At 35.6% G+C, this 16,747-nt stretch overlaps 1 protein-coding gene across 4 annotated transcripts; it reads left to right on the forward strand.

Moving 5' to 3' along the window:
- The first annotated feature begins 385 nt into the window (after positions 1 to 385).
- On the forward strand, positions 386 to 13,763 carry LOC142351137 (glucose-6-phosphate exchanger SLC37A2-like). Of its 4 annotated transcripts, none has more exons than XM_075403234.1 (8): positions 386 to 505; positions 569 to 662; positions 2,671 to 2,949; positions 3,304 to 3,675; positions 4,053 to 4,412; positions 5,310 to 5,546; positions 9,435 to 9,620; positions 12,624 to 13,763. In XM_075403234.1, exons 2-8 carry the CDS (start codon positions 569 to 571, stop codon positions 12,839 to 12,841), a joined length of 1,746 nt encoding a protein of 581 aa, XP_075259349.1. In that variant the 5' UTR covers positions 386 to 505; the 3' UTR covers positions 12,842 to 13,763. The 4 variants fall into 4 exon arrangements, with proteins under 4 accessions (XP_075259349.1, XP_075259348.1, XP_075259347.1 ...); XM_075403233.1 differs by having other exon boundaries at positions 589 to 662; XM_075403232.1 differs by having other exon boundaries at positions 386 to 662.
- The last annotated feature ends 2,984 nt before the right edge of the window (positions 13,764 to 16,747 follow it).

Raw genomic sequence — 16,747 nt, forward strand, 5'->3', positions numbered from 1 at the left:
ATGAACGGGGGCAGAAATGTGTTGATGATGAAACCCAGAGACCGTCTTTGACAACTGGTTTCTAGTAGTTCTTAAAAATCACAACTTGGTATGATCTTCGTGAGGTTCTGACGTAGCGTATAACCCATTTATACTTCAGTGTTTCAAGTTTTGGTTGATAACTGAATTTGTTCGACTTTCTTTGAAAAGGTAGAAAAAATGGTGGGGGGGGGGGGGGGGGGGGTGAGCGATCAAAAACAAAAACTAAACGGCCTGGTTTGTTTTAAAAAGCACGTCGATTATAAAATGGACATCTCGGATGTCAAAGGACCATTCAAATATAAAATGATTAATTTGGAGATTTGTTGGACGGTATGTCTAATGGGTTGATAAATACCTTCGAGATTTTATATATTTTAGATTAGTCATGACAACTGACCAATGGCAATACAATCCTGCAAATCAATGATAAAATTCGACCTCTTCTGATGGAATATCAACTCTCAATGACGCTACAATTTATACTGTAAGATCATCAATAGCGACCAAATTAATTGAGGCTAAAATGACACACAAGTCGCCGTCTCAGATGTTTGTGTTTTCGGACAGTGAGCACGGTGACAACTATCTTGATGGAACGTTTTCGGACAGCGAAAGAACCCTTAAATCAGGGATGGCGCTAGGTACTGCTTGTCAAGTGATAAAAATTGCCTGCTAGGAATTAAACCCCCACGAAAAACCCGCAGTCTGAATTGATAGCAAATAAACCCCCTTATTAATTTTGAATTTCGATCGTCATAATTTGTTCAATTGCGATAGTTTCATATCAAGTCCCACGAGTCGTCAAGACATGAACACGACCCACGAGGACTGTGAGCGCAAAAATGAAATATTCTAGAAGGAGCTCATTTTAAAGTCTTCTTCGATACGTATGCAGACTGTATGGGAAACTACCGGTTGTGCTATAAGTTGCGTTGCTCCATTGGTATTGCTCTTGGGCTGCCTCTTTGAACACAGAATCTAAACTACATTTTTCAAAAATTTATTTTGATGTTCAACCCTTGATTTGATTGCGTGACTGCGTTCATTCTAGTAGAAATTTATCAGGTGTCGACAAATTGGAAAAATTGTCATTTTTCGAGTCCAATTGGTTTTAGTTGTCTACAATTTTGGTTTCCGCGATTCTGAATCGTGATATTCCTGACTGACTGCCTCTGTCGAGAAAATGTTTGCCTCATTTTGATTCCCAGGTTAAATTAAACCTCAATTAATAAAAAAAGACTAATTTTACGTTCAAGTTCAAGATTTGTAGGTTTCCGAAGTTCTCAAAGTTCTGGAGTTTGAGGCAACGTTTACGTCTTTTTTATGCTAAATTTTTGCTTGACCGTCTTTGCATTTTTGATCCAGAACATTCTTTGACTTCTTGAGTGACTTTTCCATACTTTAGTTCTTCATTTTTAGTGAATTAAGTTGCTCTCGTTCTAAAATAAAGTTCGTCGCTAAAACCGAATGTGAGCGAACGGAGATAAATGCCATTGTAGCAAAGTGGCTGAGATGTTAGACTTGGAAAAAACATGTCCGGGGTTCGAAGCCCCCTGTGGGGCGACTTTTTGACTCCAGAAAACATTTCTAAGCTACACCCTCTCTAAATTAAATTCCCCCGTCTGTCGTTCCAGAGCAATTCATTCGAGCTTAGTCGGTTTGTTTTTTCCTCGGCTGTTTTTATGCTTTGTCTACTGTTCTCTCTAGAAAAATTACGCTCTCCAAATTTTGGTTGTCGTTTTTTAGAGCAAGCGTGATTTTCAGTTAAGCATCTTTTTCATAGTTTTTTTCACAAAATTCTTGTTTGCGTAAAGGTTGTGTTCCAACCTTGTTTGTTTTTTAAAGCTGCTAGTGATCGATTTAATGGTAACCGATTTTTCTTTTGGTAAATAGGGGTTCATAATCCTATTGCTTCCTCCATAATCTTGAGATGGACGCTTTCCAGTTGTTTTCCACTTTCTTAGAATAATGCATTTCGGCTGTTTTGCAATGATCTCTCTAAGAGCCTGGAACTTAAAAAATATTATTGTCTCCCACTCGAATATGGGCTTTACGAGGTAAAATTAAGCTTTAACCAGTAAATTATTTCTCGAAGATTTTCGATTCGTACCAAAGATTTCGTTTTTCGTTTCTTACTTCGGTTGTTTTTCCTCATACTGAATATTGCCATAGATGTGAAAGAGTTTTCCTGTTCCTGTAGAAATTGAGCTGTTTGTCTTGTAACCTTGCAAGTGGTGCCATAACAGGTTCCAATCTAGAGCAGAAATTTTTTGGTAGCGAGTCTTTATCAGCTACAGTATCTGCATTGTAAGTGCTGGCTTTGTTAGATTATTGTCCTGTGTATATTGGTTTCTTTATTTCCTTTCTACAGACCTGATTGGTATGGGGGATGCGGATGGATGAGGTAGTTTTGCATAGTTGTGCCTGGCCCAAAAAAGAAATTCTGTGTTCAACATTGTGGTCCCAAGGTCTTGAAGTAGATTACTTGGTCCGCTCTGTGTTTTTTTATGCTACTGTAGAAATTATCAGGTCTAAACTTTCGCTATCTATAAGGCATTATCGCTATCGGGCAGCCATTATCAGGTCTAAACTTTCGCTATCTATAAGTTAATTTCACATTCATTGACAAGCAGTATTTTCTTTAAATAGGAATGCCTTCTGACTCAGTCATCGATATTGTCATCAGAGAAAAACGAAGAACCATCAACAGATCCAAAATTGGTCATGGAGCTCAATTCCTCTCGGAAGTTATTTTGCCTCAGAAATCTTGCTCATATTCATTCAGGAACTCTTTCTTCAAATTTCTAATAGTGACATTAACGTACATAACCTATTGCGGATTTCACCTGTCGAGGAAACCGATAAGTGTTGTAAAAACGGTTCTGCATGTTGAGAAAGATCCTACAAAGATTTTTCCCAAAACACAGGGTTGGCATTTGCTGATAAATCAACATATACATGGCTATGTTTAAGACTTGTACTAAAAATGTAAAGTACTTTTTCTTTGATTTTTTTAATAGGAGGTGTGAATGGTTTATAAATTTGGTTAACCTCTAAAATGTCAAATTTCTCCACCATCTGTTGTTTTCGACGTCAGCAACAGTTGACATCCGAATACAAAACATACCTTCAGCGCTTCGCCTTTTGGTTTTTTAGAACTTACTAGCCTTGGTTTTTCAGCACAGCCTAAAGAGTAGCCTGTAATCAAAATTCCTAAATTTCAATATGGCTAAGAAGGAAATTTTGCGAGACAATTTAATGCCAACCTTGTGTAATGAACAGTGGAACCAGGCTGGGCTCCTTTCAACGCAGAAAACGGGCAGGCATTATTCAGTGGCCTAGACTCAGTTTATCTATTCGCATACGCTTTCGGAATGTTTGTTAGCGGACATTTAGCCGAGAGATTCGACCTGCGCTATTTCATTTTCATTGGCGCAACTTTAAGTGCAATTTTTACTGCTGCATTCGGATGCGGGTTCTACTTAAATGTTCACGTGTACTGGTTTTATTTTGCAGTTCAGCTTATTGGAGGGTTTTTCCAGAGTTCAGGCTGGCCCGCTGTGGTCACGTGTCTGGGTAACTGGTGTGGGAAAAAGAACAGAGGTTTTGTAATGGGAATATGGAATTCGCACGTATCAGTGGGCAATATTTTAGGTTAGTTTTTCTTCGGAAATTTTGTTTCTGACATATTTCATTCAATGGATTTTGCTATTTCAATTCTTTTCATATCAAGATTGCACACTCTGGGATATTTTTGGATAACTCAATCTGAATCTGCTTGGCTAAATTTGTTTCCGTTGGGTGAGACTCAATTATGCTATGAACGTAACAAGAATTTCAATCGGTGAACCTGTACATTTGTATATTATTCTATTTGCAGCAATTGCTAAAATATTTTTGGAAAAAAAAAGCTGAATTCCCATATTTTTAGTTTTAGAATTTCTCTCTAGTTTTTAGGTTTTTACTAACATTTGATTAAGATTTTTGAGAAATGCGTTTGAACTTATGTCGGGTTTTGTTGTAAATTACAGGTTCGATTATTGCGGGAATGTGGGTTGAGTCGCAATGGGGACTTTCTTTCATAGTCCCAGCCGTCATCCTTGCCTCAATTGCCATCATCGATCTGTTCTTTCTGGTTCCATTCCCGGAATATGTTGGATGCCAGGATTCGAGGGACGCCAAGGAAAAGGACGAGGACTTCATTGGGAGGAAACCCTGGCGGTCGAGTAGTGAGTCACAGCTGGCAGTTGGAGTAGGAGGCTCGCCCTCTAAGGGTGCACCTCCTAATTCGGGTGCTACTTCTCTGTTGTCTGTCGCCTCTGCTGGAAACTTTTCCGAAGAGCAGAAGGAATCTTTGCTGCCAAATTGTCCTCGCTCCTCCTCCCCTATTGGTGCGCGATAATACATTCCAGAAATTTGTAACTTTTTTGTAATAGTAGTAAACTAGTGGTAAATTTTTGTAGAATAGTAGTGAATTTTAAAATTTACTACTATTAAAATGAATTAACTATGAAATTTGAATATTGCTTTATTTGAAAATTTAAAAGCTCTATTTTGACAGGCTGTCTCGAGAGAAAAGTTAATTTCAAGTTTTAGCTCTCTTTCTCGCTGTATTTGCACATAGGTTTCCCAAAGAGTGTCTTTTTTAAAAAAAAAACTCGCATCTGCTAAACTAAATTACAGTTATAATTTTATGATTGCGCTTTTTTAGTTCTGTATTAAAAAAATTTTAGATCGTTTGGTATTTTTGTATCTCATCCTTGTAGAAAATTTCCGCACCTCAGAAACGATGGAAGATAGAAAAATGATAAACTTTTTTCTGATGTTCTTTATTTTGGTTTGAACAAGTGACGTCATCTGCTAGTTGTTTTTATACATCCTACTCTCACTAAGTGTTGAAACTGACTTAACTCCAAATACGTGACAAAATTAAGCTCATATCGGGGAAAATCTCTGATCGAATTATGGATCGGCAGCAATCAGAATTATGGGAAGTGATTGAAATCGAAGAGTTTTAGACAATTTAGCTTTTCTGTTGTCGAAGTTTGATGTAACTTGTTTGTCAAGCTTTGCTTTCTGTCCTTTTTCTCTCCAATTTTATAATTCTATTATCTGAAGTATTTTGTTTCAATTTGGGTTTTGAAACTGCACAATTGGCATAGCTTTACTACAAATTGCTGGGGGATAGCGCCTATTAATGATTGTAGATTGAATACAACTGAAGTTGAAGTTGAGGCTGTAAATGATAGTTGAAAACCAAAACCTGTAGATGTTTATAAATGATATAGGAAAGGAATCGTTGGACAGCGTGGCTTCACACCCTCCAGTGTCCTTCAAAGAGGCTCTGAGGATCCCAGGAGTGGTGACCTACTCTCTCTGTCTCTTTTTCAACAAACTGGTCAGTTACACATTCCTGTTCTGGCTGCCAGTCTACATCCAACACTCTGGCAATGTCAGTCCACAGGAGAGTGCCAATTTGTCAACCTTGTTTGACTTCGGAGGAATTATTGGATGCATGATTGCAGGTCAGATGATTAAATTGAATCGTAAGAGAATATTGCCTGTATTTCAGAATTTTGGTCAATGTTTCCTGGAACCCTAAGTGCCTTAAAAGGAATAAACCTTGTTAAATAAAATATCATGTTTAATAGCCGCCCTCATCTTTACAGCCGGCTATCATAGCGGTCTTATTTTTTCAATTAAAAGAATTTGAATTGTATTAGGGAGCTGTCGATTTTCAACAACTCTAAGAGGCGTTATGGTTTTTCTGTTTTTTTCTGACTCGAAGAGGAGTGTGGGAGAAGGCTATTTTAATCAATTTTATTTGAGTGAATTTTAAGCAGGAGATGAAACGGGTAAAAAATGTTGGAGTGGTTTAAGTATTCAGCAAGTATGAAGAGCAGCGAAAATGATGGTTTTTATACCGCTTTTTTCGAGGTATGAAAAAATTTTGTGTACGCAAGCAAAATTTTGTTCGCGCGCTGATTTGTCAAGCGATTTTTTTTTGCTGAAAATTTTTATTTGTTGTCCTACTGGTTTGAATAGCCTAAAATTCTAATCACGTGCAGATGGCGTTTTTAAAATTTATAATAAATTAGAGCTTTAATGTATTATGAAGTTTTTCAGCTTTTTTGGTAATTTTTACGCTGGTTCACAAATTTTTTGGCCATTGTTTGCTTTTAATGCACTTATTCGGAATTCAAAAGACGCCTATTGCTCAAAGTAGTCGTAGTTAAGATTCATATTTTAATTGTAGTTGAGAAAAATGAAATTCGCATTTTATTGCAGTTTCTCAATTTTCTTCAAAAATGGAACGGTTTTTCAGCCTGACAGTACTTACCCATTGCGGTGTGAGCAACTTTATGTTTTCAGTTGCATAAAAAGGGATTTTTTGCTGTTAGGTTTACTTGTTTTTTCATCAAGGACTAATTAAAGTTTTTGACATATTTTTTTGGTCGTTTCAGCATGTAACAGTTAATTGAAAATGTTTTTTTTGCCGAGACGACTCTTTGATTCTTTTCCGGAACTCTGCCGCCTATGTGTTTTTGATAAGCGAGCGAGCAAAAGAATCGAAATTTCAGATTGAATGAAATTTGAAAAGGTTGTTTTGGTTAACAAAATTGGAGAGAAGAAAAGAAAGAGTGCCTTTTTTGTTCATATCTGCTGTTGAAGCAGAGCAAAAGACGTAGCTGTTAAAAATTGTGCGCTAAGCTGGCAATTTCTTTTGTTCACGTTCGGCTCTGCAAGCTGTTTTTCTAGTTTTGAATTTTTATCTTATCTAAAAGGTTATTGTAGATTCAACTCGTAATATTCGGGTTGCCTTGGTGGCCGCTGTTTTTGCAACCCAAAAGACGTGAGGGTGGGGTAGGGGACCCACCCGGTCTGGCATACGAAACCTATATAACCCGATTAAAAAAAATCGAGATCTCAAAAACTTTGTCTAAACTTTTCCCAGTTTTTTGCATGCGGCCCAGAATCGCCGAGAAAATGAGAAGTCCCTTGGTGAATTTTTCCATCGAAATTCTCCTTCATGGGTTTTTGGCAAATTTTGGGCTTAATTTTGCCTAATTTTTGTGACTTTTTGCTTTATTTATTTTTGTGTTAATTTTTACGCCTTTCATAAGGGAGAATTTTGATCAATCATAGTTGCACTCTGATCCACGTAAAAAGTTTTCTGCTAACTTTTCCAGTTTTTCAGATATTGTACATTTTTGACCCATTTTTATGCGTTTTTTAAAAAATTTTTTGCACTTTTCTCTCAAAATTTTGATTTTTTTCACTGTTTTCATCAAAGTGAACATTGTCTGCCGTGGAAAATCATGTCGGTTGTAATAAGAGTGTTTTGGTGAAAAAATTAACAGAATTTTTTGACCGTTTTTCTAAAACTCTGCCTTTGAAACCATAATCTTTAGCAATCTTCCGTAAAGGTTAATTAGAAATCCTATGACCTATAGTTGGGCCTGCATTTCAAAGAAGACGAGAGCTTTATGATTTTTGGAAAAAATTTAATTAAAAAAACTTCATTTTTTTACCCAAAATTGCATTTGAAATTTTTCGAAGTGCAAAAATTTTGATCAAGAAAAATGTTGTCACGTGTTCCCCAGACCTAATTCCTTCACTTTGAGTGCTTTTGGGTCTCCTTCACTTTGAGTGCTGTTGATCATGCCTCTACTAAAGGTCAGGAACTGATGTTAGAGCCTTACTTTTTACCCATCCTTTTGACTAAGTTTTTAAAAAATTTGCGGAGTTCAATGTGGACTTTGGCTAAAGTACAGGGGCAGGTTAGGCTACCACCTTTGCTACTCACTCATAGCAAGAATGAATACGAGTAAAACGCCTGCCAGGACAATCTAAAGACAGAAAGACACGTGGCCTACAGAGGCCACTAATTAGGCTAGATAGATTTTTGCTTCTTTTTGGTAATATAAGGTACTCTTACGCTATTGAGAGGAGATTGTTCTGTTATTTTGCGGATTTTATCCTATTTTAACGACATTTTATCATTGCCTTGTTCTGTTGCCTTTTCTGTTAACTGCATTGTTTTTGTTAACTGCATTAGCATATTTGTTAGCCATTTTCTAATGAGATTTGAATGAAGATTCTTTTTGTTCAAAGCGTTTTTCATTAACGTTTCTAATCAGTGTGTGAGCTGTTTTGGACGGCTTAATATTGTGAGAGCAGTTATATAGTGTCGTTTGCTTGAAACAAAGTTTTTCGTTTGCTGGTGTACTTATGCTAGATAAAAACCTAATTGAATTTTGGCTTATTTTTGGCATTTTAAATTGTTTTTTTTTCACTGCTTTCTTGGGTTTTGGAAGTATAATTTTGAAAGTACATTTATTTTTGGCAAAGATGAATTATAGTTGTTCCGGAATCCTTCCGGCCTTGTTTAGTCACATCGAAGAAGTGTTTTTAAACACTGACACAGGCAATTGAGCTACAAAGGGGTGAATTTGCGGAGTGAAATTTTTTCGCACAAAATGTAAAGTAGAGTGAGGAAAACTGTGTTTGAACAAATTTCACTTTCTCGTTGTTGGTGTTCTGTTCAAATGCGGTAATTGGACGTGAGTTTTTAAAATCATTTTTGGACCGGATTCCTTTTGAAATGGTTTTCTCAATCCATTCAGTGCGTTCTATGTCTATTTTTTGTTTAATCAATAAAAGTTCTCTGAATTGTTGGTCAGGACTTCTGATGTGTTTTCTAAGAGCTGTTCATAAATTTGACGATTTTGTTTAGTCAAATTCGAGTAGTGATTTTGGTCGCGCCGAACAGTGTGCATGTAGCTAAAAAGCGAGTAGTTTTGCGGCGTGAAATTTGTTTTCTCTGATTTTGTACAACAATCAATTGATTTTTTCAATCCCAATCGGTGTTATGGGAATCAATAGCGGCTATTTTGCGGCAGTATTTCGGGTATGTATGATTTTCTAAGAGATGAGGAATTAATTTTTTCAAAAGCGTGAAATGAAATCCGGATGGTGTTGCAAAGTCCTTAAATTTAACCTGTTTTCACCGTGCGGTTTATAGCGGCCAGTTTTGGATTACGTTTGTACATGCGCGGGGAAGTAATTTTATAGGCCAGTAGGGATGGGTGGAGTAATTGATTGCTCTCAAACGAAAACTGGCAGTTATGTTAGTCCTGTGGTCTTTATGCGAATTTTCGCTTGAACCAAGTTTCGTCTGACCCTTTTGACTTTTCGTCCTCAAAAGCAGAAAACAAGTAATGCCGTGAGGGCATTGAGTTCTCTTAGAGCCTAGCGCCTTCATAGTCTGAAAGGCGGTTATCCCCTTCCCCCACCCACCCCTCCAGGACTCCTCCACCCTCCACTATTTGAAACCCCTTTTGACAAGCCCCAACACCCCCCCCCCCCCCCCCCCAGCAGCAAGAGAAGCCACCGTGGCTTTTGTATTTTAGGTGCAGTTACGGACTACACTGGTGAGAGGTCTTCTGTTTGCGCGGCCATGTTGGCCTGGGCAGCTCCTGCTCTCTACATGTACCTTTGCTATGGATCCATGTACCCAACTCCCCTCCTCTTCATATGTGGGGTTCTTGTTAATGGACCATACGGACTCATCACAACAGCTGTCGCCGCTGATTTAGGTTAATACACCTGATGAGTTCTGCTTTATGAAACAGCGTTCAATTTAGTTTTGCTTCATGAAAGAGTTTTGAATTTAAATTCGACGGATGGCGCTCGGCGTGTATTTTAGCGCTCGGTTGTCCCGCAGCAAGTTAACATCAAAAAGCTAGTCGTTGTCGATCTTTAAATTATAAAGTTTACACATGATGAATAAACAAAGTCCTTTATTCTTTTTAATAGCCGCCCTCATCTTCTCAGACGGCTATTATTGCGCTCGTATTTTTTTTACAATTCAAAGAATTTGAATTGTATTGGGGCGCTGTCTTTTTTACGACTCGAAGAGGAGTATTGGAGAAGTCCTTTTTTTAATCAATTTTATTGGAGTGATTTTTGAAGCTGGAAATGAAACGCGTGAAAAAATTTGGAGTGGCTTTTGTGCTGAACAAAATTGAAGAGCGGAGCAAAAAGAGAGTGGTTTTTGTTCATACCGCTGTTTTTGAGTGAGCGAGAAATTGATGTGTGAAAAAATTTTCTCTAAGCGAGCGAAATTTTTTTGTTCACATGCGGCTTTTTAAAACCGTTTTTTTGTTATTTTTTTTGGTTTAGAGGTCTGATTATGATATTGTGTGATGCTTAGGGTTGTTTTAAGAGTAGTTCGCAAGTTTTTGGTCATTAATAAGATTTTTATACCATTTTGCTGGTTTTTCAGCTATTTTGCTGAATTTTAGGCGAATTATAGCAATTTTTTGCGTTTTGTTTTGTTATAATGATTTGTAATGACTTTGAATAGACGCATGTTAGTAACTGAGTCTTTAGATACCAAGTGATTACATTCTCTTAGGTTAGAAACGATTTTTTTGTTTAGAAAAATGACAATAAACTGAAAAATTTTGAATTATTTTTCTTAATTTTTTGCTGTTTTTCGTTTTTTTTCTAAACTTAGAAAAATTTTTCAGCCTATTCGACTTTCCTATTGTTTTCGAAGTCTTCCAGTACTAATTCGCTCCAATTAACGTTTTTTGGGTCTGTGTGCTCCCGTGAAATTAAAAAAAGCTCAATTTTTTCTATGATTTTTTTTCAATTTTTTTTTAAATGCCCTTTGTGTTCTTCAATTTTTTACAGCATTTGGGGATGCCTATAGTCCAAATTAGTTGTCCTTGATGCGTGTTGATGATTTTGATTTCAGTTTTGAATAATTTTGTTAAAGATAATTGAGTAACTTTTATGAAGAGTTCCGCAAATTTTCGTGTTTTTTTTCGAATTTTTGCTGAGTTCTTCTGATTGTCTGCTTTTTGCTAGTTTTTAGTGGTCTAGCTTTTGATAGGAGCCTTTCTAGAGGTTTTGTTAATATATATTTAGTGCACTTTTCAATGACAAATATCTCTAACTTTTCTTAAACACTAACTTTTTTTTCTATTTTTTTCGTTCTTCGTTTTTACTCATATAAATAAACTATGATTTGGATTGGTGGACACTTGACCAGATGTAGTATTAAAAGTTTTTTGAAATAATGATTTGATTTCAGCATAATGGTATTTGATTCATTATTTGTGGCCATTTTTTTTTGTTTCTTTACAGAAAATATTTTTGGTTTTTTTTTTCATTTCCTTTCTTTTACCTTCGTTTATTCTACTTGAAATTTGTGTTTGGTTTTTGTCTCAAATAGCAGTGATTCAACAAAATTAAACTTAACCAATTTCACGGGTTTTCGCCAAAAGTTGTTTTTAAACTTGCAACTCAATGTAAAATTTTTATCACGTGCTTTATCGTCTTTTCTGGTCAGTTATTTTTTCATTGTTCTTTTTCTTTTTTTTGTTTTAAAGTGACAAGTGTTATTCAGTAGGATAAGCATTATGTTAGTTATTGTGGTCAATCAGTAGACTAAGTTTTATGTTTTTTAGGGGCGTTCGTTTTTTCCTTCGAGTCGTTTCCGGAATTCTTCCGGCTATGTTTTTTTTTAAGATCTGTTCACACATTTTCATGATTTTTGAAGTCAAATTGGCGTAGTGATTTTGGTCACGCCGAAACAGGAAATGGAGCGAAAAAGCGGGTGGTTTTGCGGCGTGAATTTTTTTCGCTCTAATTTTAAAGTAGAGTGAGAAAACGGTGTTTGAACAAAAATTCGGTTTCTCGGTAGTGGTTTTTTGTTCACATGCGGCAATTTCACTCTTATTTTTACTGTTTTTTCGATTTTTTGGATCGGATTTTTTTCTAAATAGTTTTCCCAATCCATTTACAGCTCATTCTGGACCTAGTTTTTTGTTAGAATCAAAATTACATATCTCACTAGTGGTTTTTTGTTCTCACTAGCAGCATTTTGACATCGATTTTCTGTTTTTTTTTTTGTTTTTTATCTAATTTTTTTAGAAATGGTTTTCCCAATTCACTAATTGTCTGTTCTAGGTCTAGTTGTTCGTTAATTCAATGAAAATTCTTTGAATTGTACGTCAGGACTTGTCCTGCTATGTTTTTTACTTCGTCAAACTTTTTTTCGCTTTACCATTTTGCCGCTTTTTCGACATTTTGCGTCAAATCTTTTTGACTTCTCTAGGCTAGTTTCTCTCTTCTCTCATTCTGCTAAAAGTGAATTTGAACATCAGTTGCTAAGCAAAGCAATTCAAAATGAACAGAGTCGGTATAAAAAATTGAAGTCAGAAATAGAAACGGGATAAACCCATAAAGCCCAATTTTAGATGCCCGCTATTTAAACGTCGTTCCTATGAGTCTTAGTTACCACCTCTAATGCTTATTGGTGTTGATAGTAGCCCCTGTAGCCTCTCTCTAAGAAACAGAAGTATGTTCAACTACGAAATGCCATCAAAATAAATCGGACTTAATAATATTTTTGTACAAAAATCTTTTTTTTTCAATATATTCTATTCGTTCAATCCCAATCATGCTTATTGGAATCAACGGCGGCTATTTTCCGGTAATCTGCCGGGTATGTTATTAAAAACGTTTTTCTATAAATTTCTGTACTATAAGTGGGTTTTGTCTAGGACATTGAATGGTTAGAGTTTTAGGCACTCATCCCAGCTTGGGTGGCAATTCACGTGCGCTGGCAACTGTCACATCCATTATAGACGGAACGGGATCCGTAGGTGCTGCTCTTGGTCCTCTGATGGCTGGAGTTGTCAGCAGTTACGTCAGCTGGCCTGCCGTGCTCTATGTCCTCATATTTGCCGATATCCTGGCCTTCCTTTTTCTGTCCAAGAAATCCTTTATCAAATGTTGGCGGTGACACAAACTCCAATAGCAGTAGGGTGAGAATGGTGTCACTTCTGGTGAAAGTTGTAAATTTCAAATAAGCGATGATTCAATAAAGAGTAACGAATTTCACTTATCGCAGTTCACATTTCCGTACCAATGTCATCATTATCAGAATTTTTCAGTGCTTTGTAATATTTTTGTAGACATGCTTTTATCTTGTTGCATATCATCATGAAGTTGAATGTCGAAAAGTGCTGCTGAGACTCGAAATGATCCTCATGATAGTCGTCAATTATCGGGTCGCCATTATAGGGCCAATGCAATAAGACAATGCGGATTATAGTGGTCGACAATCAATTATAACTCCGAGGTTAACATAAAGGAATTCTGCTCATTAAGAAATTAAAGAAAAGGTATTTCTTTTTATGGATGCAGTATTGTATCTTGTTTCCATCTACTAAATATAGTTACTAAATATAATTGAGTTACTTAGTTTGACAGAACAGATTTTATTCAAGAAAAGAAACTAACAATATTTTGATGAAGTGGCTCACGTTTCGTTCCCTTCATGAGTTTTCTTTTTTGGGGGGATGAACTACAGATGGAAACACGTGCAATAAATATTTTCTCAAGCTCGGGTCTGGATTTGTTTTTTTTTCTCAGCGGTCATGTTCTGTTGTACAAAAGAAAACAATTCCAGACTTTCTTGCCACTCTAATAATAAATAATTTGGGATATTTTAAGCTCACCAAGAATGTATAATATCTTCCATTCGGTGCTTCTGCTTCGTATGTTTAACATGTGAATATAGTTTCAGACAATTGTACATAAATTATATATTTTGACTGAATATAATTTTTTCTGGTTATTATAAAAAGCTGAAATACACAAATTGTACCATGCAGATTATTTAAACACTAATGAAATCTTATGAAAACAAAGTACGTCCTGTAGGTTTTCTGGGCCAAATTGTATGCCGAATTTACTCAGTAAATATAAATAAATCTTCACTAGAGATTAATTCTCATATTTCGTTTTAATTTTTCAGTTAGTATTTTTGACTCGCTCTCCGGGTAAAGGTTAATAATTGCTCTCTAACGAAGTTTGAGGCAATCATTGCATTCGAAATTGTCCAATTTCAATTTTTCCAATTGTCAGTTTTGATAGTTTGTCCTTAAACATTCGCTCGTCGCTTGAGAGATTTGACTTCGCATGCACTGAGCCTCCGCGCTCACGTACTACTCAAACACAATTCGTCGGACTTTAGAAGGTTTTTGTTTTTCATCCAATTTATATAAGTTGATGGCTAAACAACTTGGCCAAAAAGCAGAGTGTTCACTACTGACCTTTTCATTAAAAAGCACCGATAGTGGTTGTCATTAGCGGCTTCATTTTTTTTAATTCAAAGATTTTGGATATTTTCCGTTTGTGCCCCTAGCTTAGTGGGTGCATATTATTTGCACCCCCCCTATTTTTAGATAATGATTTAACTATGTAATGAAATGTGCTCTGTAACTGGGGGGGGGGGTACAATATATTGGGAGTTCTCTTTTTTAGCTATTGTTCACTTTTTCGACTTTTTGATATCAATGAGAAAATCAAATTAGTAAATTTAAATCACGCTGGAGAAATAAAAGCAGCTGGAGTATTTTTACACCACTCTATATGACCCTCTACAGAGGTTATTACATTTATGTAGATGTTTTTAAAGGCCGTAATAATGCGTGTCATGCCAATTTTTTAATCGATTTTTTTACTTTTTCCAATTAATTTGGTATTAACGGATTTTTTTTTGTAATCAGAGTTTTTGATATAATCTTTTTTTAATTGCCCCCTAAAATTTCAGAGTGAAATTAAATCTTTTTTTAATTTCACTCTGAAATGAAGTTTGCGGCTAATATATAATTGATTAATATCGGTAGAGCAACAAGTGCGTTATAGTTTAGTGGTTAAGGTGTCTAACTGCTATCTTGGAGGTCGGGGGTTCAAACCCCTAGCAGGTCCCAGTTTCTGCACCTAAAAAACTTATAAGCTACACCCTAAATTAAATTGCCCGCGCCTGTCGTTCGAGAGCAATTCATGCGACGTTAGATGGTTTATGATTAGAGTAACAAAATGGGTTCCTCACGTTTTGACAAGATCGATAACTTTTTTTATGTATTAGAATAAGCTTTTTCGTGCACAAGTACGTCACTGTTTTCAAATTCAACCTATTCTTGCTTCATTGTTTTATCAATTTTAAAGTTTTTGATATTTTGTCAACAAATTTGAAGTTTCGAATCTCCTTATTTAATTGCGTTTTTATGTGACAGAAAAACTCATTTGATGTGGTGATCCGTCAAAGCCATATAATGAATTCATTTTCTGTTGTATTTGGCTTTCTGTTCTTTTCAAAATTTTTTCGTAAGTTCATTTTGTTTATTTAAATTTTTGAAGATGCCCTTTTCTGATATTTTTACGTTCTGTTCTAAGCGTGAGCTTTCTAGTTTTTTGCATCATATTGTAAATACGTAAACGTTCATGACAATTGTTGTCCAATGAGCTTTCCAATTTTTTCCAGAATGCTGCCTCCCTCTTTTTTTCTATTTTATTTGTTTTTGATTTTGTTTAGTGATATGCAATTCTAATCATCTGCTATAAATACTGTTACAAATTGGCTGATAATTTTGTCTAAAGTTTTTCGTGGTAGAGCTAGTTTCTTCAGTGTTTTTCAGTTCTGATTTTTCGACTTTTAATCTTTACACTGTTAAATTAATTTTTTTGCTAGATGTTGAATTCTGTTACCGTTAGTGTACCCTTTGAGAGATTATTATAAGTAATATTTAAGTAATATTTTTATTTTACACCCCATTAAGTTTTGACACCCCATTTTTTCTATTTTCAAATTCTACGATAGTTCATAGAATCCTTCGGCTCATAGTTCATAGAATCCTTCGGCTTGCTCATAGAATCCTGTAGAGATGCAGAAGGGACCTAATTTTCCAGGATAATTATTAGGGAAAGAATTCTTAATCCTGTTTGCTGTTCGATTTTTTGTACATCTTTCAAACTTTGTCTGTGTCTTCAACTTTACTAGATAACATGTTCAATAGTACAATTTTACCCGGTTATAAGTTTTCACTGAAGTTCTGTTTGTTTGTGGGATTTTTTGTGAAATGGATTATTTCGTAAAATCATTTTCAATTGGCTTCTCAGGACAAGAATTGCTTCTCTGTTTTTGCTTGCTTCAGTAATATCAACGATGATATTTTCTTTCTACAAATTTTCTGTCTTCTAATGTTTAAGTACAATTTTATGGTTAATTGTGGAAATGCAGAGAAGGGTGTTCAAATAACTAGGTTTTTACTTCAATAGTGGTTACTTTGGGATCCCTTGAAATCAAAGTTTTGCTTGAACTTTTTTAGCCAATTAAAATTGGCGTTACACTTTTTTTGCTGTGTGCCAGTAGGTTTCATGGTCTGTGGTATGCCTCGGCATGTATCGACGCTTGCAGTTAGCTCCGGAAAAATTCTGGCTTTGTTCTTTCTTTCGTCAAGTTTTACCTTACGACAATATGCTGTCAGGCTTACTTCAAAATCTGCTTTTTCTTGAACGATAGACGTCATTTTTTGCTTTTAGAGTTAGTTTTTTGTACATTCCTCTGAGAAAAAATTTTTGGTCACTGGTGACTTACCTCAGTTTCAAAAATGAATTCCTTCTCAAATCTTAATCGTCAATCGAGTATATATCATTATAAATAAAGGTTATGTTAGGACAGCTATTCGAAGCAACATAGAGTTTTTGATTTTTTTCTGAAAAAAATTGACATCTGAGCGATAAGTCAAAGAAATGACATTTCTGTTATTTGATATCATTTTTCCATAGTCTTTTTTAGTGCACGTCTGAAATGCTATTTTTTTTCTGGCGCTCTTGAAACTTAATTTTTTTATAGCCCACA

The sequence above is a fragment of the Convolutriloba macropyga genome, chromosome 12, assembly GCF_964194025.1.
Source record: "Convolutriloba macropyga chromosome 12, txConMacr16.3, whole genome shotgun sequence".
NCBI classification, from domain to species: domain Eukaryota; kingdom Metazoa; phylum Xenacoelomorpha; order Acoela; family Convolutidae; genus Convolutriloba; species Convolutriloba macropyga.